This window comes from Solanum verrucosum, unplaced genomic scaffold, assembly GCF_900185275.1.
Source record: "Solanum verrucosum unplaced genomic scaffold, falcon-dt-bn FXZP01000229.1, whole genome shotgun sequence".
In the NCBI taxonomy this organism is placed as follows: Eukaryota; Viridiplantae; Streptophyta; class Magnoliopsida; order Solanales; family Solanaceae; genus Solanum; species Solanum verrucosum.
Genome location: NW_026020011.1, coordinates 2,741,135 through 2,766,521, shown reverse-complemented (window position 1 = coordinate 2,766,521; position 25,387 = coordinate 2,741,135). Strand labels below are relative to the sequence as shown.

At 31.3% G+C, this 25,387-nt stretch overlaps 3 protein-coding genes across 3 annotated transcripts in view; 1 reads left to right on the top strand and 2 right to left on the bottom strand.

Moving 5' to 3' along the window:
• Positions 1-6,330: 6,330 nt before the first annotated feature.
• On the bottom strand, positions 6,331-7,286 carry LOC125820198 (short chain aldehyde dehydrogenase 1-like). Its single transcript, XM_049499627.1, has 2 exons — positions 7,224-7,286; positions 6,331-7,138 (listed from the first exon to the last, which is right to left on the bottom strand). Exons 1-2 carry the CDS (start codon positions 7,259-7,261, stop codon positions 6,331-6,333), a joined length of 846 nt encoding a protein of 281 aa, XP_049355584.1. The 5' UTR covers positions 7,262-7,286.
• A 3,276-nt stretch (positions 7,287-10,562) lies between these two features.
• The window catches only part of LOC125820186 (fructose-1,6-bisphosphatase, cytosolic-like), a 128,630-nt gene continuing 113,805 nt past the window's right edge, over positions 10,563-25,387 (top strand). The window contains exon 1 of the mRNA XM_049499613.1: positions 10,563-10,566. The gene's annotated coding sequence lies outside the window, so the exon portion shown is untranslated. The remainder of the gene's footprint in view (positions 10,567-25,387) is intronic.
• Positions 20,183-21,774, bottom strand: LOC125820332 (uncharacterized). Its single transcript, XM_049499772.1, has 3 exons — positions 20,895-21,774; positions 20,579-20,635; positions 20,183-20,217 (listed from the first exon to the last, which is right to left on the bottom strand). The coding sequence occupies exons 1-3, from the start codon at positions 21,772-21,774 to the stop codon at positions 20,183-20,185; spliced, it is 972 nt and encodes a 323-aa protein (XP_049355729.1).

Below are 25,387 nucleotides of genomic sequence, written 5' to 3'. Positions count from 1 at the left end.
TTTTAGTCTTAAATTAAAGTTATGTCAAATGTACCAAAATGCCCTTTAATCTTGTATATTTTAAATATGCTAATTGCCAAGTGGAAAATTGAAATTAAAATATTACCAAAAATAAAAAAGATCATTCCTTTTCAAACAGACTAAAAAAGGAAAAGAAATCATTTTCATTGTACATTATGTTATTTTAATAAATAAGAATTTTGAGATTTTTATTTTTTATTTTTACACAAAAGATTTTTATTTTTTATTTTTAGACTTAAATATTTTAAATATTTTGGGTTGAGTTAATATTAAGAATTTAAATTTAAAAAATATTCTTTAGAACAAATAAAAGAATTAACTAATTATTAAAGAATTCAATTTAATTAAATTGGAGTTAAGAGTATTTTTAGACCAAAAGATGGAAGGAGATGTATCTTTGAACCAAAAACAAAAATGGAGAGTATTTTTTACCAAAAGGTGGAAGAGACATATTTTTAATTCATTTCCAATAAGCTGGGGGTATTTTGGACCCTTTTCCATTAAAGTATTACCTAAAAAGAAAAAGATCATTCCTTTTCAAATAGACTAAAAAAGGAAAAAAAAAACCATTATTATTTAATCCACTAGTGTACTTGTCCGTGCTTTGCGCGGTTCTAAAAAAAATAAAATATATGAATTAGTATTAATTATTATTATGATTTTATAAAAAGATAATAATTATAATGAAACGCCTCTTCATGATTTTACTATATTTTTAGATAATAGATATATATCTTTTATTGAATAAATATATGTTAGAAATTAACACCGTATATGAAATTATTTATTCAAATTAATGTATAATATTAAGTTAAATAATGTATCGGGAAAAAAGTGATGAAGAAATTTGGTAATGTATATATCTAAGAGACAATCTAAGAGCATGGTTGGCATGACTGTTGGGAGGCCAAAAATGTTTTTTTCTGAAAAACACTTTTAAAAAAATAAATATAAGTGTTTGATAAATTGTTAAAATTGCTTTAAATGGAAGTAGTAACAGCTTTTCTGCTATTGGGAAAAAATTAAAAATTTCTACTTCTTACAAAAAACAAAAGCAGAAGTAGAAAATTATTTTTCTTCAAGACTAAAATATCCTTCTCATATATACATATTTACAAATATATCCATTATTAATTAATTAACATATCTCATAAGTTTGATTAAGTTTCATACAAAAAAATTATTTTTATTTTTATATAATAATTTTTATTTTATTTATGTTTATCAACTATTATTACTTTACATTTTATATATTATTTTACATTTTATTTTACAAAATCAGAATTAAATGTAACAACAACATTTTTGTAGGATTAAAAATATGAATGACTTTATTTTATTTTTGTGGTGAATTTATCATATATAGTGGTTTAATTTGTGAAATGGTTTTTAAATTTATTTTTCTTGAAATTTGGAATTATATTTAAGTCATCATGTTAATATTTAATTAATTAATTTATATATAATATTGGTTGAAAATTTGAACATGTATATTTTAATTTAATTAAGAAAAATTTTAATTAAAAATTTTCTAATAAATATTTAAAATAGTTTCTCTCTATAAAATAATCTTAATATTAAAAGCACATTGATACTTGCCATTTTTCGTAATTTGACTCTCAAAGGAACTTTTTAAAAAAGATTAGTCAAACGCGATTTGCTTATCAAAACTACTTTTCAAATGAATTAGTCAAACACAATTATTTTTTTTCAAAAGTACTTTTTAAAAAGTCATTTTAAAAAAGTGCTTCTAGAAATAAGCAATTTTTAGCAGTAATACCAAATATGCTATAACTTTATTTAATCTTTTATAAACAATCTAATATGATTTTAAGATGTAAAAATAAAATAAAATAAAATAAAATTAGAATATTGAAAATGTAAATATACCCTAATTACCAGTTAACATGTGGAATGGGAAGTTACCATATTAGTTAAATTATGAAATACTTAATGAATTTAGATATTATTATTTTTTGAACTTTTGATTAAGAACTTTTAGGAGTACTAAGTAAGGATAAAATTAAAACAACTAAAATCTCATAATTTGTATTTATAGCTATTAATGACTATCATACAAATAAAAACATTCCAATTAAATTTTAAGTCGCATATAATATTAAGAAGTGGTATATGAATTAAAAAAAATTGTCTTTCAAGCGAAAATCAAACTTCTAAAATGTAAAAGTAATGAAAATAAATGATATTTTCAATTAATTTTGTAGACATTTTATTTCGATGTTTCTGTTCTTGCATATAGTTCATAACATCTCTAAAAACATCTATCTAAACAAAATAAATAATTATTTAGGGGAAAGATAGAATATCAATAGGCAGAGGCAGAAATTATTAGTGATTAATTGTTTTTTTAAAAATTGATGCACATTAAAAATCTTCCTTGGATTGATGCTAAGGAACAACTTTTCACTTCTTCTTTAGGAGTTGTTGCACAAAGATGAGCAAACTTATGAAGAGGAATTTTCTTGTGGATTGACTCTTGTCAAAGAAATATTTAATTTATTAAACTAATTAGTTGATATTTTTTTATAATTAAAGTAATTTGATGTGAATTATATATTATTAATTAATTAAGAATAAAAGCTACGGAGAATGAAGATGAATTTTTAAAACAAAATAATTAAAAATAATAATAAACAAAGGATCAATAAATGTTTAAGGCCAAAAAAAAGGTGTTACATCACTTTTCTTTTTATATATATATATATATATATATATATATATATATATATATATAGAGAGAGAGAGAGAGAGAGAGAGAGAGAGAGAGAGAGATTATTTGCAGATGAAAGAAATACCCACAATTTATGAGGATGTGATTTGTTTTGGGAACATGTACAAAATCAATCAAAATTCAATATGAAATTGATATAATTATTCTTGAAATTACAATAGAAAATTAACCCATAAAAGATAATATTATTACATTTAAATCTACATTTATAATTATGTACAAACTTGTAACAAATAATACTTGTAACAAAATTTGATATATTACTGATAATGACTATTTTTTCAAGCTTGAATTTGGACAAATACTTTTCACCAGGAAAACCATATGTCAATTCTTTGTTATTTCCTAATAACAAAAAATTGCATCAGAATAGTACGTAAAATCAATAATTGTGCCAAAATCAAAACAAAGGACAAACTTCTTCTTCTTCTTCTTTTTCTGAAAAAAGAGTTTCAAATGAAAAAAGAGCAAATTAACACTAATGAAAGCAATGGAAATGAAAGTAAGAATGTTATACACTGGAAATAATTTTCTTTAGTATTTATAGTAACGTAAGAGAAGTCCAACGAATTTGAGTATAATTATAAGTAAATGAATATTAAGTACATTAATAGTGCCTAATTACATTTGTACAGTAAAGGGGTTTAAATTGGTATTAAAGTGCCTCAACGTGGGCTGCATTCATTTGGACATTTTCTGGAATCCCATATTTATAATTGGGTGTTATGAAGTTTTTATTAATAGTCCTTTAATTAATTAATAGAAGAAATCAACCAAAAATGTAATTAAAAATCAGAAAAATGGCAAAAAAATGAGAATAAATATAAATCCAAAAGCTGGTCATAGAGAGGTGCCACGTCACCGTTTCTATATCCAGCTTTATATTAATATATAGATTTCCAATAAAATGGAGTATTTTTGACCTTTTCCCATTAAAGTATTACCTAAAAAGAAAAAGATCATTCCTTTTCAAATAGGCTAAAAAAGGAAAAAAAATCATCCTTATTCTGACCGACTTTTGACCAACTGTCAATAGATCTAAGAATTTGTGAACATATTTTACTATTTAAAGGTTGCACAAAGTGCAAAAATAATATCATATCACTAATCGATTTTTTTTAAAACAGTAATTGTGATGATGAAGAATGTTGCCTCAAATAATGTTTTTCTTTTGAAGACCCTTTTTTTGTTATGCTCTATTTTAATAGTAACACAAGGTAAATACACTTTTTTTCATGAGTCATATTTATTCCAACTTGCATGTATATAATATATTGTTAAATAACTTATTATTTTTCATTTTTTTTGTTATATGAATTAGCAGCAAGAATTGGAAGAAGAGAAATTGAATCAAATCAAGCTTATGCAAGTGGATTTGACACAAACTTTCAGCTTGATGATTCAATAGTAATTGACTATGCACCAGTTCATCCATCGCCGAGTATACATCATGGTCAACCACCACCAAATAATCGTCGTTCTATATAATTTATGAGTCTTTTATTGAATAATATTGGTAGTTAGCAAAATTTTCCGTTGTGCTTCTCATAGGGTGTTTGTACGCCGATTTATTAGTCTTCTTATGTCTTTGTTGTTTTGAGATTTGATTGAACCTAATGCATAGACGGAACTTCAAAGATTAATCTTAATTTTTTGACATTTTTATTTAATTTTCAATATGTTTATTTTAAGAAAAAATGATATCCAACAAAAAGAGACATTTTTAAATATAAGTTTTGTTTTGATTCGCAAGAAAAATAAAATTTATGTTGGTACTAGCATAGTTTAATTATGAGGCAAACTTGACCGTAGCTTCCCAATTAGTTGTGCCTCTGAGTGCCTAATCAAATATATATTCATTTTTTAAAATATATAATTATGTATATACATAAATATCTATATAATTTTTTTCAAAATTATTAGGGTCTGATGATCCACCATACTTTTACTTAGTCTGCTCTGCGTATTATAATTTGAGTTTCGAAAGTTGCGATTAACCCAAAAGGATTGATTCTAATAGGATTTATCGATCATTAAAAACTCGTTCTAAGTGTGCATGAAAGGTATAAAGTGGATTTTTGACACCAACTAAATCCAATCAAAATGAATCAATAATATGGTGCAAGTAAAATGTCAAAATTCATTCATATCCATTTGTATAGTGTCTTATTTTTCAAATATGAGTGTCAAAATGAGCGGTTTGACCTCTATATGATTCCCATTTTTTTTTTCTTTTTAGCATTAGAGGTCATAAAATAAGAATTTAAGACTTTCTTAATTTTTATGTGTATTAATCCATGAATTTTTGAGAATATGATTGACCAGATTTTTTTACCTAAAATTTTGTATGACCATCCATAATGACCTTGCTAACCATATACATAGCCTCTACAAAATCCACGTCGCCTTTTAGCGTTTAGGTGTGACGAAACATGAATTTAAGATTATTATTTTTTTAGTTTTTATGTGTATTAATCCATGAATTTTTGGGAATATGAAAAGCCAGATCGTTTTACCCCAAATTTTTGTGCTGGCATCCATAAAAATCTAGTGAACTATAACCATAGCATTTAAAGGATCCACATCACTTTTTTTAGCGTTTAGAAATTACAAAACATAAATTCAGAATTTTCTCAGTTTTACGTATATATATATATGTAAACTCATATGTATGTGAAGAACCTAACCAAGCTCAGTTAATAGACTAGTCAACCAAATGATCTCAGTAGTTGCAATAGTCATACTCGTGTCTTGAGAGGAAACACCTAGATCAGAGCTAGCATTCTTCATGTATCTAACCACCATCGCTATAACAAAAGAACTTTTAGCGGTAATAAATATGCACATTAATAAAGAGTGTTAAAATCTTTACCAACATTGATTAATTGCTATTAGATCCAATGTTGCTATAGAGACTTTAAGGACATTTTTATAAAGAGTGTTAATTGCCTTTAAAAAATATATTTAGTGGTAATTAAATTATTAGCGTTAATTCATTGCAGCTACAAATCATTTTTGATACAGTGCATCAAGTCACTCTTCATATGAATCATATGATCAATTGTATTCCTCACATAGACATCAAAATCCACATTGATAAGCTTTTAATTAAGCTATAATGAAGTTACAGTAGGTTTTAAGCTCTATAGTATACTTTCTTTAGTTGAGCAAGATCTCTTTTTGAGCCACATAACTAAAAAAAAATGGAGAATTGGGTGGCACCACTAATTGCAAACAATAAATCACCACAATAACACATTTATTTATTAATTCAGTCTATTTTGATATCTCAAAATTTGTGTCGAATTAATTAATTACATATCATCAAATATAAAGCACAACAAGCATATTAAGTTTAAGGTACAACATTAGATAAACTTACATAAGAAGAAACATGAACCTATCATGAAACTTACATAATTCAATTGATCAAAGGGGGACTAGCTCTTTATTCCTTATTTTTATTGATATAGATTCATAATATGAACCAAGCTATTGCTTTAGTTGTCTTATAATCGACCCGATCGACCTTGATATTGTATACTAAAATGATGTGATCAATTATTTGATGGAAACAACTTCTTATAGGCATCTGTTATTGCCACATTTGTAGTACTAAATCCACCATCAAGTATGAGATTATGTCCACTCACATATTTTGCATCATCACTTGTCAAGTACAACATTGCATTTGCTACATCTTGTTCATCCAATAAAGCTCCTTTCAAATTTCCTCCTTCTTCAAACCATTTGTCTGCCTTTTGTTCCTCTACTCCAAATCCATTTACTACTAATGGTGTGCTAATGTAATAAGGTGAAACGCAATTAACTCTTATTCCATATTTTCCTAATTCGACCCCAACGTTCGTTGAGAGCCCCAAAACCGCATTTTTCGAGGATGCATAGGTGTGAGGGACACCAGTACCAAAGACCACGTTAGAAGCACTTGCCGTGAAAAGAATGACACCTTTCTTATTTGGAATCATCACTCTAGCAGCGTGTTTCGCGCAAAAGAATGCACCAACAACGTTTACATCAAACACGTCCTTAATTATATCGTGATCTACATCTAGAATGCTTGAAATTGGCTTACCTAATACACCAGCGTTACTGCACATTATGTCAAGCTTACCAAATTTAGTAATTGTTGCATCAACAACATTTTTAACGTCAGATTCAATCGAGACATAACAATGGACATAGATAATTGTTTGCTCTGTACCAATTTGTTTTACTAATGAATTTCCGAGATCATTTTGAATATCTGCAATTACCACTTTTGCACCATGTTGAACAAAAAGTCTAGCTGTGGCTGCTCCTATGCCACTAGCTCCACCAGTTATAATTGCTACCTTACCTTCTAGCCTGCATAAAATAAGTTCAAATATAAATTAGTACTATTATCAAGAACAATAATATGAATAGGGAAAATAAAAGAAAAGAAAATAACTTTTTGGCAATTGGGGATTGAAAAGAAGAGTTGGCCATTTTCTCAAACTAGAAAGCTTTTTGTATATTTTTCACATATTTAGAGTCTCTATTTATAAGAAAATTATAGTGTGTGTTTGCACTTAACCCCATTAATTTTTTACAAAAAATATATTTTTAAAACCCCATTAATTTTGTTTCTTCTAGAGATAGATAATTGAGTTGAAAACATTTGATAATTTGTGGTTGATAATTTGCTACAATTAGTATCCTTCCTAACAAGCCTGTGTTAAAGGCTTAAAAGTCTAAGTCAAAATTCAAAATATACAAACCAAACTTATATGAATTTTAATTTCTTCAATTTGAAAACTGAAAATTCAAATCAAAATATTTATATTTAATTTGATTGACCTGAACAACTACCCCTATCTGCATCGGTGTATGCTTATACTATGTTAAATTTAACGCTTTGGAAAATATGTTAGATACTATTGAATATTATTTAATAGTAAGGGTAAAATAGACATAAAATAGTAAGTTATCTATTGACTTGTTAAACTGAACAAGTATTATTGGACATTTATTTTTAGTATAGTGGATAAGTAAAAATGAACAGAAGGAGTATGATTATATTCTATTTTTGTTCTTCTTTTTTTTCTCTCATGAATTCTTTTTACATAATATATATATCGAAGTTACTATATAATATTTTTTTATCATGAAAAGATGAAAACGAAAACTTAAAAATAAAGAGCACTAAGTTTATCGTGGAAAAATCCTTCAAACCGAAGATAACACCTATGCAATCAACAAGATCTGAATTACTTCAATATAACAAATGTTTTGAATTGGATATCAGATTTGGTACTTCAACTTTTCAAATATTAGAAAAAATGAATTCTTATACCTTATATTAAGTAACCCTTACTCGTATATATGCTTAATACTTATAAGTCTAAAGGTTTAATAGTACCCTAATTGTTATACATTTAATTCCATTAATTTTGTTTCTCCTAGAGATAGACAATGAGTATGAAAACATTTGATGGTTTGTGATTGGTGATAAAATGGAGGTTCACAATTAATATCTTTCCTAAGAAATCTGTGTTAAAGGCTTAAAAGTCAAAGTCAAAATATACGAAGTGTAAAAAATGCGATTTTGATTGTATAATAGAATAAACACTAATACCTTAATTGAATCGGTTAAGATCGAATCTATTTATTAAAATAATTTCCTGATTGCTCAAGACATCTCCTTTTAACCGAGGGACCAAACTTATTTGAATATTAATTTCTTCGATTTGAAAACCGAAAATTCAAATCAAAATTTTTATGTTCAATTTGATTGACCCGAACATCTACCCTTATCTGCATCGGTGTATCCGTGTATGCCTATAAATTATAATAAAATACCATAGGCCAAAAAATACAAGAGAATTCTATCACCTTTTTCTGTTTTTACTCATGGATTATTTTAATTATTATTATGCTTTTCTATAAACAAGAGTTTTATTGGAAAATCAAGCTAAATAATATAAAAAATGACAAACGCTATGAGATCTAGTGAAATCAAATAAAGAAAAAGAAAATGTCCTAAAGAATATGATACATATATATAATCAATTCTTATCTTTCAAAATTCATTGAATTTCATGATTCTTTAGCCTTATTTCGATTTGTTAATTTTTATTATCCATCATGAATTTAACAAACTTGAATTTAATTTGTATAACTAATAATTTATCTTCTAGGTTAAATTATGTTGTGTATTTGCAACAAATATGCAATAATTATTTTATATGTTCTTCATGTAGCTATGCAATATAGATGGGGCACAATGATTATTAATTTCCTTAAAATACAATTAATGCACCATTAGCAACAAAGTATAATTATATTCTATTTTTCTTCCCTTTTTTTTCCTCAATTCTTTTTACATAATTTATATATCGAAATTACAATTAAATATTAAGATCTGTATGGAGCATAATTCCCTTTTTTTTTTAAAAATTGAGCTTACTAAATAAGATTATCATTCATTAATATTTAGAATTTACTCGATCATTTTATTGAATTGGATATCAGATTTGGTACTTAAGCTTTTCAAATATTAGAAAATTTGAATTCTTATACCTTATACTAACCATTACTCGTATATATGCTTAATAATACTAATAAGTCTAAAGGTCTAATAGTACCCTAATTGTTATACATCAACTCCATTAAATTTTGTTTCTCCTAGAGACTAGGCAGTGATGGTCCGTGTGAGAACGGGCCCAACAAGGACTTTTACGAGTTAAATTGCGTGCACACGTATCTATGGGCTAAATGTGTGTGGGCACAAACATATATGAAAGGTTTTTGTTGGCTAAATGCACACACAAACTTAATACTCCCTCCGTCCACAATTATTTGGCAGGTATACTAAAATAGATGTCCAAAATTAATTGTCAATTTAAACAATCAAGAAACAATTAATAACCTTTTTCCACTTCTGCCCTTAATGATAGTGTAGTTCAATTGAAAAGTTATGTAGACTTTTGGTATTCTTGGTATAATAGGGTTATATTAGTCAAATTACACCTTCTATTAAATTTTCCTTGAGGGGTGTGCATGACCTTACCCTGACAAACAATTGTGGACAGAGGGAGTATATATATATGTGTGTGTGTGTGTGTGTGGGGCTACATTATTTACATTGGATATTTACATCCTATACTATTTATGTACTGCTACATTTTGGTTGCTCTCCAATGTTAGCGCCTGGAAAAATGTACCTGCAGAAGAAGAGGAAAAATGAATTTAGATTAATTTTACTTCTAAATAGCTTGTCCATAACTAGGGATGACAATGAAGTGGGGTGGGGTGGTTGTGGGGGCAAACCCGCATAAATTCGCGGAGACTTAAATCCGCCCCACATAGACTAATTTACCTTTTCAACCTGCCCTGCATAATTTTTTTTTTCACTTTGTTATTTAGCTTTAACATTCGATTATAATTTTTTTTGAATATTCAATTTATAAATTCTAATTATGAAACACAATTCAAAATTTAACATTAACTGTAATTTAACAAAAAGATAAAAATAAAAATCAACAGTTACACAGTAAAGTAGAGGCTAGAGCGATTAGGCTAGAACATCAACACTTACACTGTAAACCTGCACTTGCCCTTCCCCGCTAAGAATTGAAAAAAATCTATTTCAACCCGCCCTGTATCTGCCCCGCACCCACAATCATGTTCCCCGCTCCGCATAGGCCCAAGTCCGCCCCGCTCCACACCCGCCCCGCTCCATTGCCATCCCTATCCATAACGTAAATTCCAATGAAGCATAACACATGGCCATCACTTACCTAGAAGGAAGAACTACTTGGGGAACGAAAGGAGAATGCGATGTCTCCCCCTCAGCTGCAAGTAGAGCTGTCAAAATGGGCATGGCCCGTTAAGTCAGTCCAGCCCAACCCAACCCTTGAATTAATAGGGTCGGGCCTAATTTTTTTGGCCCATTTAGGTACCAGACTTTTTGGCCCAGCCTCATTTGGCCCGCTAGCCTCGTAGGCCCAACCCACGAGGCTTAGAGGTCAGCCCATGGGCTATGAATGTTAAAAATGTTTATTATAAATATTTTAGTAGTGTTTTATTTGTAAAGATTTTGACTATAAATATTTTTAAATATATAAAATCAAATCTAACTCCTTTGTAGATCTTTCACATTTTAGGGTCATTTGCCCACTAAAATCAAGTCTATTTTTATTTTTATACCTAATTTTCCATTTCCCCTTTGTTATCTTGTTTATGAAAAAATTGATCATGTAATATTTTTATCTTGGATGAATCTTACGATATTGTGCCTTGGCTATTATGTTGGCTATAAGTATTCATTAAAGTATGTAATTCATAATTCATACATGAATTTTTGTATGTATTGATGTCGTATTCATCAGACATCAACATTCGATATTCTTAGATACTCTTTCAAAAAATCAATGTTGTTCATTTTTTGGGTGAAGGGACGACCCGTCCCAACCCATGACCCATTTAGGGATGGGTGGGGCTGCTATTTTATAGGTCCATTAATTAAAAGGGTCAGCTCGTCCTAATCTATTTATCTCTCTAGTTCGTTAGGGTTGGGGTGGGCCGACCCATTTTGACAGCTCTAGCTGCAAGCCTCTGAGCTTTTTGAAGCTCCTTCAATATAGCTTTAAAATCTTTAGCAAATTTAGCATCTGTAATTTTCTTGCTAGCCTGAGAGCAAAAAATGAATTTATAATTGGATTCAAGTCATAGCACGAAGGAGTAGAAAGAAGTGAGTTTTCCTAAAGTCATATAGCCTATCGAAGAAAAAAGTACGGACGTCATCGTACCATTCCGCAAGACACTACTAGACTCATTTTGGTACAATGAGATCAACAAACTTAGGGCTCTGATACCAACTTTGTCACGACCCAGACCGTCGTGATTGACACCCACACAAATTCTTCGGTGGGAGAACCACTACTACAACCCAAACAAATTTTTTTATGAAAACTAAGGCATTTAAAAATACAGAAGCAGGTTTAAATGACTATAAAAATGGAGTCCCTATAAACTCCAAGGTTTTAACAAACAACTAACCAAACTAATGTGGAAGAACAACCCCTAGAACCTAAAAGTCATTGTAACAAAACTCTACTAATGACAAGTCTAAGAATAAGGGGTACAACCCTGAAACTAAACAACACCTTCAACAAAAGTCAGAGTCCAAAAAGAGTGGACTTAAATGTCACGCCCCGAGCCTACACCCTGGGCGGGACTGACACTCGAAGACCATTGTTGGCCTCAAGCGAACCCTTGGCCTAGCTTTCTTAACTCAGCGGAAGACTTAAACATAAGAAAATATAGCACATGCATAACTTGAGAAATAATAGTTTAGCCAAAGTGGCAACTCAGTCTTTAAACAACATCTGAATGATAATGTAAAGACAACTAAACTACTAACTGTCTATGAAGCCTCTAAACAACTGAGATGGATGTTGAGACAAACCCCACAACATCCTAATGAACTAAACTAGAAAGCAAATAAAAGAGTCCTCCGGAATGCAATGAGACTCACCAACAGACTTTGAATGCTCAAGTTGGATCAACAAGGCGCTGGATGTTGATCCTGGTTACCTGCGTCTGCATCATAAGACGATGCAGGCCAACTGGCATCAGTACATTGAATGTACGAGTATGCAAGTTGGAATGCTAAACAACAACTTAAGCTTGGAAAGAGTAAGAAGGAACACTTACCTTGGCTCTGTACAACTCATGAATAACTGAACTCAATATAAAACAATAAGATACATGATATATATAAAGCTTGTAAAACAGTGTAAACAACTTAGTTCGTTAAAGGTAAAGTAATAACAAACTCAACTTTACTTATATATAAAAGTAATATAACTTTTGTGGGAGATTCTCTAACTGACAACCACCACTATTAGCCTAAGTGGTGATACATCGTCTTGCCCACGCTACTAGAACTATCATATACTTTGCCGTCATATAGAACGCTTAACTTAGTGGATCCACTAGTCTATGCTAAAAGCATCTTAAGGAGTCATCTAAAAAGTATGATCCTTTACTACCCATGATGGCTACATGGTTTATAGAGACTTGAGTTAATATGAACTCGCATCCCCATATCGGTGCTCAATACTACTTTCAAAATATACTTAGCTCATATGTTTGTAAAAACAAAACTCTTTCTTTGAATTGAGATAATTACTCAAAACTTAGCTTAAAAGCTCTCTTGGAATCGATGTTCCCTTTCTTGCTCAAATGTGAAAACATTTATAAACTCTTTGGGAATACTTAGTCCCCTTATAGCTTTTTGAGAAATGAGATCAACTCTTTACTCTTTGCTTAACTTGAAACTTGTGCCTAAAAACGAAGTTTAAACGTTTATTAAAGACTCTTGAAAACTTTAAGAAACTTTACTTTGACTTGTTTCTTAACTTCTAGACTTGACTTTTAACTTCTTTGACTTTGATCTTAACTTTCCTTGAATTGAATTATGGATTCAAGGTTCATGATCTCATGTTTATGGATGATTTCATAATGTTTAGATGTACCTTAGAGTGTTGGAATCAACTAGAAAACATAGGTACATCGCTTAGGAACAAGAACGAAAAGGTGGAGAACGAAAGGGGAGAACTGGCGTCCATGGCGCTTTGAGAGGCGCGGGGCGCCAGCCCTCAAACTTCAGAGAAGTTTGACCGGCGCTCTGGCTGGCGCGACACGCCAGAGTCCAAACTTCAGAGAAGTTTTTGTGGCGGTCTGGTAGGCGCGACGCCCCAGCCCTTTTTGCCCAGCGACATCTGATTTTTCTCTTCCGTTCTTCATCTCTAAACCTCCCTAACTTCCATAGTTCCTTCCCCAAACACTTAGGATCAATTGTACCCTCAATATAGAACCAATATAACTCGAAAAACAACTCGGAAACATGAATCAACTCACCCCCAAGCATCAACAACTCAACCAACAAGAATTCTACAATTTGTTCTTCAAGAACCTTACTTCTTCAACATGTAAACAACTCAAAACAAGTTGATTGAAACAAGTTGGTGTGTGGGTGAATTAACCCAACAATAAAAGATCTCGCATAACTTAATAGGGATCACCCCCGACGAATTCCACTCCAAACGCTTGACGTTCTTGGCGAAATCTAGGCTTTTCTCCCTGTCCTTCTTCTTTTCTCTTTTCTACAAGACTTAAGCGTGAATTTAATTTTTCTAATCTGACAAAAATAAGTTTTTACCCCAAGAAATCCCTAAAAACGAATTAGGAAATAAATTAGAGAAAAGACTACTTTGCCCTTCCTTAATTTCGGATTTGGGACTTTCCTCAATCCAACAACCCAACTTCCGAAAGGCATAACTCACTCATACGATATCGAAATCGCACAAACTTGGCGGCGTTGGAAAGATCTCTCCAAAGGCTTTCCAACTATATCAAGATCTGCTATTAAATCATCCTGAGCTAGGAGTTATGGCCGTTTGAAAATGGCCAAAACTCACTTTCTTAACTTAGACAAAAATTTCCAAATTTCCTTATTCTTTCCAAAATCAACATTTTCATATTTTAAACTTTTTATAGTCGTTTCTAGGTGCGAGATGTTACATTAAACAAGAAAGATCCATGGCAACCTGAAAGAACTAGCTCACCCTTGAATTCGGTCACGCTTAATAGTCACCTAGTTGAGGTATATCAATAGCCACCTGAAGATACCATGTACTCAACAAAGAAAGAGCAAGTGCAGTATCAGTACACAACCACAGTGTACTGATAGAATCACACGGCTATCCCAATAAGTGAAACACATGCAAGTAACCACAACATTATAAAATAGGCATATACCGAACATATACAATATTAGTCAACTTTTCAGGATCAATGTAGCATCTCACATTCTCAATAATACATATTAGTTATCTACTTAGAGCAACATACAGTCTTCCAATATCAATCATCATTAGATATGAACGTAATCATCACAAGTAGATACACAACACATTTCAATGGTCCTCTCACGAAACCAAATTCAATGGTCCTCTCATGGAACCCACACCCAAACTGTTAGCATATCGGAATGTGGTACCCAATCCAATGTTTATGCCGAAACGTGGCAACCGATCTCATATTTATACCGAAATGTTGCAACCGATCCTATATTTATGTCGAAACGTCGCAACTGATCCAATGTTTATGTCGAAACGTGGCAACCGATCCAATCAATAAACCACAATCACAATGTATATTCTCACAATCATACAACAAGAGGTGATTCATGACATACAATTATTCAATTATCTTCATTTACGATTAAGGTGATCAATAATGCAACATTCGCATACATACATGTATTATAATGAGCAATTACAAACATATATCACACAAACATGAAATCACAACCATCACCTATCTCGAATCCCATCTTGAATCCCTAAGACACTTGAATTTTCTTTTCCAGATTCCTCCCGCTTGTTCGTGGTTTAAAAATATACAATTAACGCAAGGATCAACAATTAAAGGTCTAATTATATGGATTATAACAAACCAAATAACCCTAGTTATCTAGTCATGTGATCAAAATCATAATTAGGTCTCTCATTTGTTACCAGATTTCCTTAGACCTCACTGACTCTGATTTCGTCCAAATTAAATTTGGACTAGGCTAGGAAATCTAAAGTTACTACTCAAAGTTTTCTAGCCCTAATTCTTTCCCCATTGGCTTTTTTATAATGACAGGAACAGATCGCTACACAAATTTCGATCACTTTCAATTTATTTAAAGTGTAGGAGAGTGTTTCTATATACTAATACACGATTAGGGCTTGGTGTTTGGGTCGTTCAGATTGATTATGAAAATTTCAATTTGAATTTTTTGATTTTCTAATTAGAAAAATTACAATCCAATAAAAAAATAAACTTGGATTGATTTGGATTTTTTAAGTTCAACTGGATTAATCGGTTTGGACATGTTAAATTTTCTATTTTGACTTTTAAATCTAATTAGCTTTAAGACAGATTATAACAATTAACAACCTCAATTCACCTAATAGTTTGCTAAGTAGAATGTTTACCTGTCTACAATTACAAGGATTGAGGCCACTATATCGTCACCTATGTTGTGTAGAGTTCATACTATAATGGATAGTGGCGTAAGGTACTAACTATTAAACCTTTGAAAATTAAACTTGTTAGTATTGAGCATATATGATTGTGTTGTCCAAAATCGAATTGGTTTATGGATAATGAGTTATAGATTTAGCGATTGGGTAACAGTTTAATAACCTCTTATCACTACCAATCGTGGCCAAATCAGTTATCTTGGCATCCATTGTCTTGATATATAAGAAGTTAAGCCTTGTGAAAGTTTCATGTAAATCTCATCATTGTAGGAAGGCATTATAGATCATATTCATTTTGTGTATGTGCAATTGTCTAACAAGCTTGTTAGTCACTATGTTGTCTTTAGCATAAATTAGTGTCTTATAACTTTATAGCATGTAAAATTAGGTCTTAAGACTAATTCACACCCCAAAAGCTAACTTAAAGGAAGTAGAATTATCCAAACCTTATAAAAAAAATCACTCATCTCATTGACTACTGATATGAGACACTTCCATTTTTCAAAGATATCATGAATGTAAAACTTTTTATTCCTTATTTTTATTGATAATAGATTCATAATATGCATATTGGATAGCTTTCAATCAATTGATCAATCATTTGTTGGTAGTTGATAAAAATAATTTGTTGTAAGCCTCAGTTAAAGCAACATTTGTAGTGCTATAACCACCATCAATAATTAGATTCAAACCACTCACACATTTGGAATCATCACTTGCCAAATACAACACTAAATTTGCTACATCTTGTTCATCTAATAAAGCTCCTTTCAAATTTCCTGCTTCCATAAACCATTTGTCTGCCTTTTGTTTGTGTATTCCAAATCCATTTACCATAAATGGTGTGCTAATTGCATAAGGAGAAACACAATTAACTCTTATTCCGTATTTCCCTAATTCGATTCCAGCATTCTTTGAAAGTCCAAAAATTGCACTGCTTGATGACGTACAGGTGTGCGGGGTACTGCTACTAGCTGATGAAATCAGCAACACAAGCTGAGAGACTCCATTGATGAAAGCTAAGCTCACATGGAGGAAACTGAAACTAGAAAGAAGAATAGCATGAAGCTATGTAATTTTGATTGAATGAATCAGTCTTTACAAAGTGTTACATTTATACAAACTGTAATTGGAACAATTTAGAAGAAACAGTCTAACTAACTTGATTCCCTATTTTGTAACAAACTGAAATACTTTAATTGCATAATCTCAACAGCCTCCCTCAAGTTGGAGGTGAAGTAATCGCAGACAACTTGCTCAAAATCGTAGCATGTTTGACTCCAGTTAGTGCCTTAGTGAAGATATCTGCAAGTTGTGAGTTGGTGGAGATGTGTTGAAGTACAACCAGTCCCTATTGGATCTTATCCCTAACAAAATGGCAATCCACTTCTATATGTTTTGTCCTCTCATGGAATACTGGATTTTTGGCAATGTGAATTGCTACCTGACTATCACAAAACACACGTATAGGCAGGGGACATTCCACTGTCAATTCAACAAGTAGTCTCTCAAACCGTACCAATTCTCCCACCACTAGTCTCACAGCTCTATATTATGCTTCAGCTGATGATAAGGACATTGTGGCCTGTTTCTTGGACTTCCAACTAATGGGACTATCACCCATAAGGACCAGGTACCCACTAACAGATTTCTTAGAGTCAGGGCAAACTGCCCAGTCTTAATCACAATAAGCGGTGACAGTAAATTCAGGTGTGTTTGAGATAAAAATACCTAACGTAGGATCTTGCTTTAGAAATCTAAGGACATGATAAACAGCCTTCAAGTGTGGTTCCCTGGGTGTCTTCATGAATTGACTGAGATGTTGAACACTATAAGTTATATCCATCCTAGTGTTTGTGAGGAAATTAAGCTTTCCCACCAGTTTTATATAGTGAGTGGGATCTGACAGTAACTTGCCATTTATAGCTTTAAGCTTTTCAGTAGAATCAAGAGGTGATGAAGTAACTTTGCAGTTCATGAAGTCATGCTCTTTTAGCAGGCCAGTAGTGAATTTTCTTTGGGAAATCAGAACACCATCTTGTCTGTACAATATTTCTAGTCCCAGAAAATAATGCAACTTACCAAGGTCTTTTATCTTAAACTGATCATGCAAAAAAGCCTTCAGTGAAGTAATTTCCTCTAAATCAGTACCTGTCAAGTTCACATCATCAACATAGATAAAAACAAATACTAAGGAACACCCCTTCCTTTTATAAAACAGTGACTATTCACTGTTTGAATGTGTGTATCCCTTGGAACAAAGACTGTTTGCTAGTTTGTCATACCATTGCCTGCTTGCTTGCTTTAGGCCATAAAGTGACTTTTTAAGTCTACAAACCATGTTGTAATTGTCCATCATCAGGCCTTGTGGCAATTCTATGTACACTTCTTCATGCAAATCACCATGTATAAAGGCATTGTTCACATCTAACTGGTACATGTCTCATCCTCTCTTCACAGCCAAAGAAACCAAGGTTCTAACAGTGGTCATCTTGACTACGGGTGAGAAAGTTTTAGTGTAGTCTATCCCGACTTGTTGAGTGTATCCCTTGACTACTAATCTAGCCTTGAATCTTTCCACACTCCCATTTTCCTTGTGTTTAATTTTATATACCCACTTGCAGCCAATGGGCTTCTTGTCCTTAGGCAATGGAACTATCTCCCATGTGTCATTTGTGTATAAAGCTTCAAACTCTTGTGTCATTGCCATTTGCCAGGCAGGATTCAGGATTGCTTCTTCATAAAAACCAGGTTCACACTCGTGTGAGATGGTCTTCACTAACTGTTGGCTATTAGAACACAAGGTAATAAAGCATACAAGGTCATAGTTTGAGATAAAAGAAACTAGAGAATGGTGTGGATTAGGAGCATTTGAGACATGTGTAATAGAATGCAATTTGGGCAAATTGTAATTGTATTCTTTCAAGTAGTTAGGGGTGTGAATGGACCTAGTGGTTCTCCTAGGTGCATGTATTGATGGTGCATTAGTGAGGACAGAATTATGGGGCAAAAATGAGGACTGGGCCGTGTTGGTGTCATAGTTAGGAACAAGTTCAGGATGATTATTAGCAATTTCAGGAGATGCATCTGTTTCCAGCAATTCATCATTAGCAAAAATACTTATTTTACTAGGTATAGAAGACACTTTATCAGAATGGACAAACAGCTTTAAGACATAATCAAAACTAGAACCATTAGGAGCAACAACAAAAGGAAAAATAGCCTCATGAAAAAGAACATCTCTACATACATGAACTCTTTTGGTAGCTAAGTCTAGTACCTTGTAGCCTTTAGTGTTGAAAGGGTATCCAACAAATATGTGAGGTGTTGCCCTTGGCTCAAATTTATCTTTGTGAGTTTTCAAAGTGGTGGGGAAACAAAGACATCCAAAACTCCTAAGGTGAGAATAAGTAGGCTTTCTTTTGTACAACAATTCGTATGGTGACTTATTTTTCAGTATTTTTGCAGGTTGTCTATTGATGATATAGGTAGCAGTTAGGACACACTTTCCCCAATATCTCATGGGTAGTTGTGATTGATAAAGAAGTGCACTTGTTGTCTCCAAAAGATATTTGTGTTTCCTTTCTACTACACCATTTTATTGAGGGGTATAAGGACATGATTTTTGGTGTATTATTCCTTTTTCTTGAAAGAAACTGGTTGCCTCACCACTTGTGAATTCTAGACCATTATCAGACCTAATGGTTTTCAACTTGGTTTGAAATTGGTTTTCTATGAGAGATACAAAAGCTTTCACAACCTGTAGTGCATTACTCTTGCACCTGATCAGTTGTGTCCAAGTTGATCTATTATGATCATCTACCATTGTCAAAAAATAAATGTAGTCATCATGTGTAGGTACATGATAAGGCCCCCATAGATCAATGTGTAATAGCTCAAAAGGTTCTCTAGTGGTGGTAGAGCTTTCCTCGAAAGGCATTCTAGTTTGTCTTGCCATAGGGTATATGGTACATGTAAAAGGTTGTCTGGCAGAAAAACTTACTGGTATAGTAAAGATACTCTTTATTTTTATAAAAGGAACATGTCTAAGTCTAGCATGCCACAAGAGTTCAATATCATGAGTATGAGATATAGGTAAAAAATTAGCAGAAGGAGAAACATGGTTATCAGTAAGACAAGGACAATCAACAATTTAACAAGCTTCTTTATTGATCTTGTGAGAGTATTTTACAGAAGGAGATGAGGAAAGGGAAGCTTGACTGGTGCAGTAAAAAGGAAAACTAGTAACATGGGATGAAACATTACCAAATGAGGTGCATGGCAATTATGGCACCTGAGACAGAGGAAGTATAGGCCATTTTTTGCTTTACCAATATCCAAAGGGCTCTTCAGAGAAGGGCCCTGCAGTGAACAAGAGAAGTTGTTATTTACGTGAACTGATTGTCCCTTTAAGTTGTAGGGTCAAACAATGGATAGATATTAAATTAAATTTAAAACTAGGAACAAACAGTACATTGCATATGGTTAAAGCTGGATTAATTCAAACAAGCATCTCCACTTTCAATTACTCTAACTTTGTATCCATTAGGTAAGGTAATCAAGAAAGGGTAAGGTAGTGGTCTAATGTTTTTAAGGATGATTTTGTTGTAGGTCATGTGATATGATGTACCAGAATCCATGATCCAAGAACCAACAGTTAGTTTAGCACACCTACAAGATAGATCACATATTTCAGTTATAGAAGAGTAGCAAGCAAGTATACCTGCCAAGTTCACAGCTCCACTCATCATATTGTCTGAGTTAGAATTCCATTGCCAATCTGCAGAGTTCCCAAAAGATTCAGTAGTTGTTCATATTGGACTTTAGATAAGTTCAATGGCATTTGTTTCTTCAGTGCAGGATCCTCCTCATTCTGGTGCCCATTCATCTCAGAAGAACATATTTCCTGCTGAACCTGATCCCTTCCCCTTTGGAAACCTTGAGTTAGGTGGGTAGACAAAAAGTTTGTAACACATGTCCTTTGTGTGTCATGATCTCTTGCAGTAATCACAAAACAAAGAGGGTAGTGCTAGAACTACCCCTAAACACATTGTTATTATTGAAGTTTCCAGAGTTATTTCCACCTCCCCTAGTGGAACTGTAGTTAGTCTTAAGATCTTTAAGTACTGCACTATTGCTAGACTGGCCATAGGCATTTAGTGAGGTAGAGTCAAGAACTGTGTGATTGTGGGGCTTCACTTCCCTTTGCTTCTCCTCTTGGGATAAGATGGCAAAAATATGTGTCATACTTGGAAGTGTACTCATCATAAGGATATTGCCTTTGATGGATGTATACATCTCATTTAAACCCATTAAGAAATGTAAGAGTCTCATGTCCTGTTCAGCTTTGTGCAACTTGGTCTTAACACCACAAGTGCACACACATGTACATTGAGAATTGACATCTATAGTGCTCATTTCTTCCCACAACTTCTTCATTCTTGTATAATAGCCAGTAATGTCTAGAGGACCTTGGACAAGGTCATTGATCTCTTTTTGTAGCTGATATAGTTTGCACCCATTGGTTTGATCGTACCTTTCTTCCAACTCTGTCCAAAGTTCATGAGCATTGTTTACATATTGCAGACTGTCACGTAGATCAGGAGACAATGAATTCAGGATCCAAGAAGTTATCATGTCATCACATCGTTCCCATTGCAGAAAACCAGGATCAACAGGAGCAGGTCGCACAATTGTTCCATTAATGAATCTTGTTTTGCTTTTCACTGATAAAGCTCTAAGTATAGCTCTTCTCCAAGATCTGTAACTTGTACCATCAAAAACTGCAGGTAATAGAGAAGATCCAACACTTTCTGATATATGTAAGTAAAAAGGACTGGCAAAATCTATTCGAACTGATGTGGGATCAGCATGAAGATGAGAAGAACTCGAAGTAGATTCAGCTTGGATATCAACCATATTGAGAATCACGGAGAGATTCAATCACTCGACAATCAACCAATATCAACACGAAACAAATACAGATCCAATCGTGATAATCGAACAAGAACACGATGAATCCTCCAGATAATAGAGAGGAGAAAATCAAATGAAGATCGGAAATGGTAGAAACAATAAAGGAATTCACAATGCAATTCTTCAAAAAAAATTGATCAATCACAAACCAGAAAAAAAAATCTCACGAAGGATTAGATGCGGAAGAGAACTTGCGAGCAATCTCTGAGCTCTGATACCATGATGAAATCAGCAACACAAGCTGAGAGACTCCATTGATGAAAGCTAAGCTCACATGGAGGAAACTGAAACTAGAAAGAAGAATAGCATGAAGCTATGTAATTTTGATTGAATAAATCAGTCTTTTACAAAGTGTTACATATATACAAACTGTAATTGGAATAATCTAGAAGAAACAGTCTAACTAACTTGATTCCCTATTTTGTAACACATCTAACTAACTTCTAACTAATTATAACAAACTGAAATACTTTAATTGCATAATCTCAACACTAGCGACCACGGTTGTTACACTTGTCGTGAAAAGAATGACACCTTCAAACCGAAGATAACACCTACGAGATCGACAAAATCTGAATTACTTCACTATAACAAATGTTTAGAATTGGATATCAGATTTGGTACTTAAGCTTTTCAAATATTAGAAAAAATGAATTCTTATACCTTATATTAAGTAACCCTTACTCGTATATATGATTAATACTAATAAGTCTAAAGGTTTAATAGTACCCTAATTGTTATACATTTAACTCCATTAATTTTGTTTCTCCTAGAGATAGACAATGAGTATGAAAACATTTGATGGTTTGTGATTTGGTGATAAAATGGAGGTTCGCAATTAATATCCTTCCTAAGAAGCATGTGTTAAAGGCTTAAAAGTCAAAGTCAAAATTCAAAATATACAAAGTGCAAAAAATGTGATTTTGATTGTATAATAGAATAAACACTAATACCTTAATTGAATCGGTTAAGATCGAATCTATTTATTAAAATGATTCCCTAATTGCTCAAGACATCTCTTTTTAACCTAGGGACCAAATTTATTTGAATATTAATTTCTTTGATTTGAAAACCAAAATTCAAATCAAAATTTTTGTGTTCAATTTGATTGACCCGAACATCTACCCTTATCTGCATCGGTGTATCCGTGTATGCCTATAAATTATAATAAAATACCATAGGCCAAAAAATACAAGAGAATTCTATCACCTTTTTCTGTTTTTACTCATGGATTATTTTAATTATTATTATGCTTTTTTAAAAACAAGAGTTTTATTGGAAAATCAAGCTAAATAATATAAAAAATGACAAACGATATGAGATCTAGTGAAATCAAATAAAGAAAAAGAAAATGTCCTAAAGAATATGATACATATATATAATCAATTCTTATCTTTCAAAATTCATTGAATTTCATGATTTTTTAGCCTTATTTCGATTTGTTACTTTTTATTATCCATCATGAATTTAACAAATTAAACTTGAATTTAATTTGTATAACTAATAATTTATCTTCTAGGTTAAATTATGTTGTGTATTTGCAATATATATGCAATAATTATTTTATATGTTCTTCATGTAGCTATGCAATAGAGAGGGGGCACAATGATTATTAATTTCCTTAAAATACAATTAATGCACCATTAGCAACAAAGTATAATTATATTCTATTTTTCTTCCCTTTTTTTTCCTCAATTCTTTTTACATAATCTATATATCGAAATTACAATTAAATATTAAGATCTGTATGGAGCATAATTCCGTTTTTAAAAAAAAATTGAGCTTACTAAATAAGATTATCATTCATTAATATTTAGAATTTACTCAATCATTTATTTATTTATTTTTAATTAACCAGTACATTTTGCTTAACGTACAATATATAATGTATTTATGATTTGAATATTTTTTACGCATGGCTAATTACATTAAGGGAAGGGAGGAAACCTAGCTAGTTCCTAGTAGCTCTAGTTAGGTTTAACTTCGTCTAACTCGACTAATTAGAGAAATTTTACTTTATATTACTAAAAATTACGACTAATAGTTGTGTGAAAATAATATTTTCTCCCTTTGTCTCATTTTATATATCTTAATTTAATTTGACATAAAATTTAAAAGTATATAAAAGATTTTTAAATCTTATAATTTTGTAACAATTAAAAATATATATATAATATACTAAAAATATTTTTAAAATGTTAAGATCTTTTAGTATATTATTGTCATATTTATAAACATTAGGTTTAGGGTTTTAAAATTGTGACTACTTAAATGTCATAAACTTGGGAACTAAAAAGCCACGTGAATGTGGTGGCTAAATATTTAGAAGGCATATAGCTATAGCCTACAGACGCAAGGTTGACAATTTGCATAGAAATGATTTTTTATGATAACTTCACAAATTTAATATAAGAATCTGTGTGAAACAAAAGATTGTACCATTTAAACAAAAAAAAAATTAGGACTCTTCTTAATATTTCAGTAAGATATTTTCATCATTTATTTTTTTCGGTGAGTTGATTTAATAAAAAATGAATTAAAAAATTATACTTATAGCATTAATACGCGATGAGTAAAATATCTATTTATATCCGTATATGATTAACGGGAGAAAAGGGTTTCCTATGCTGTATTTTAGAATAAAATAGGTTTTTATACATCAAAAGCTATCTAATGAATTAAATGTGTTTCTTTTCAAATATTAATTTAGAGAATTGAGGGGTTTGAGTCCACTTTTAAGAAGAAGAAAATAGTGTTTTGTAAAAAAAAAAAAGAAGATACTTTATTTTATAGGGGTCAAATTTTAATCACTTTCAATTTATTTAAATTGTAGGAGAGCATTTTCTATATAATAATATATGAATTAGGAAAAGGTGTTGTGGTTGTTCAGATTGAATATGAACATCTCAATTTGAATTTTTGAGTTTTAGTTTAAAAAAATTACTATCCAATAAAAATAAATTCGGATTTAATTGGATATTTTAAGTTCAACTAGATTAATCAGTTTGGATATATGTCAAATTTTCTATTTTGACTTTTAAGTCTTTAAAACCGATTATAACAATTAACAACTTCAATTCACCTCATAATTTACTTTTTGGAAGTTAGAATGTATAGCTTTTTGCAATTATAAGGATTAGGGCCACTTCATCGCCGCCCATGTTGTGTAATTTCATATTGGACTTTATACTAATGGATAGTGGCGTGACTCGTGAGTACTAATTATTAAACCTTTGGAAATTAGACTTTTTAGTATTGAGCATATATAATACGAGTAAGAATGAATATAAAGGATAAATATTTGAATTTTTGGATATTCGAAGATCAATCTAAATCAACTACCAAATTCGAAATGAATATTACTTAATCAAAATCCAATCGTGAATCCATAAATATAGAAAAATAAAATTTGAAATCAATAACATAAAAAATTATATATTTGAAATACAATTTTAACTTCACTTCCTATTTTTTCATAATTCTATTATTTCAATAACTTTATTGATAAAAGTAAAAATACACATATACACTAAATTAATTGTTTACAAATATGTAT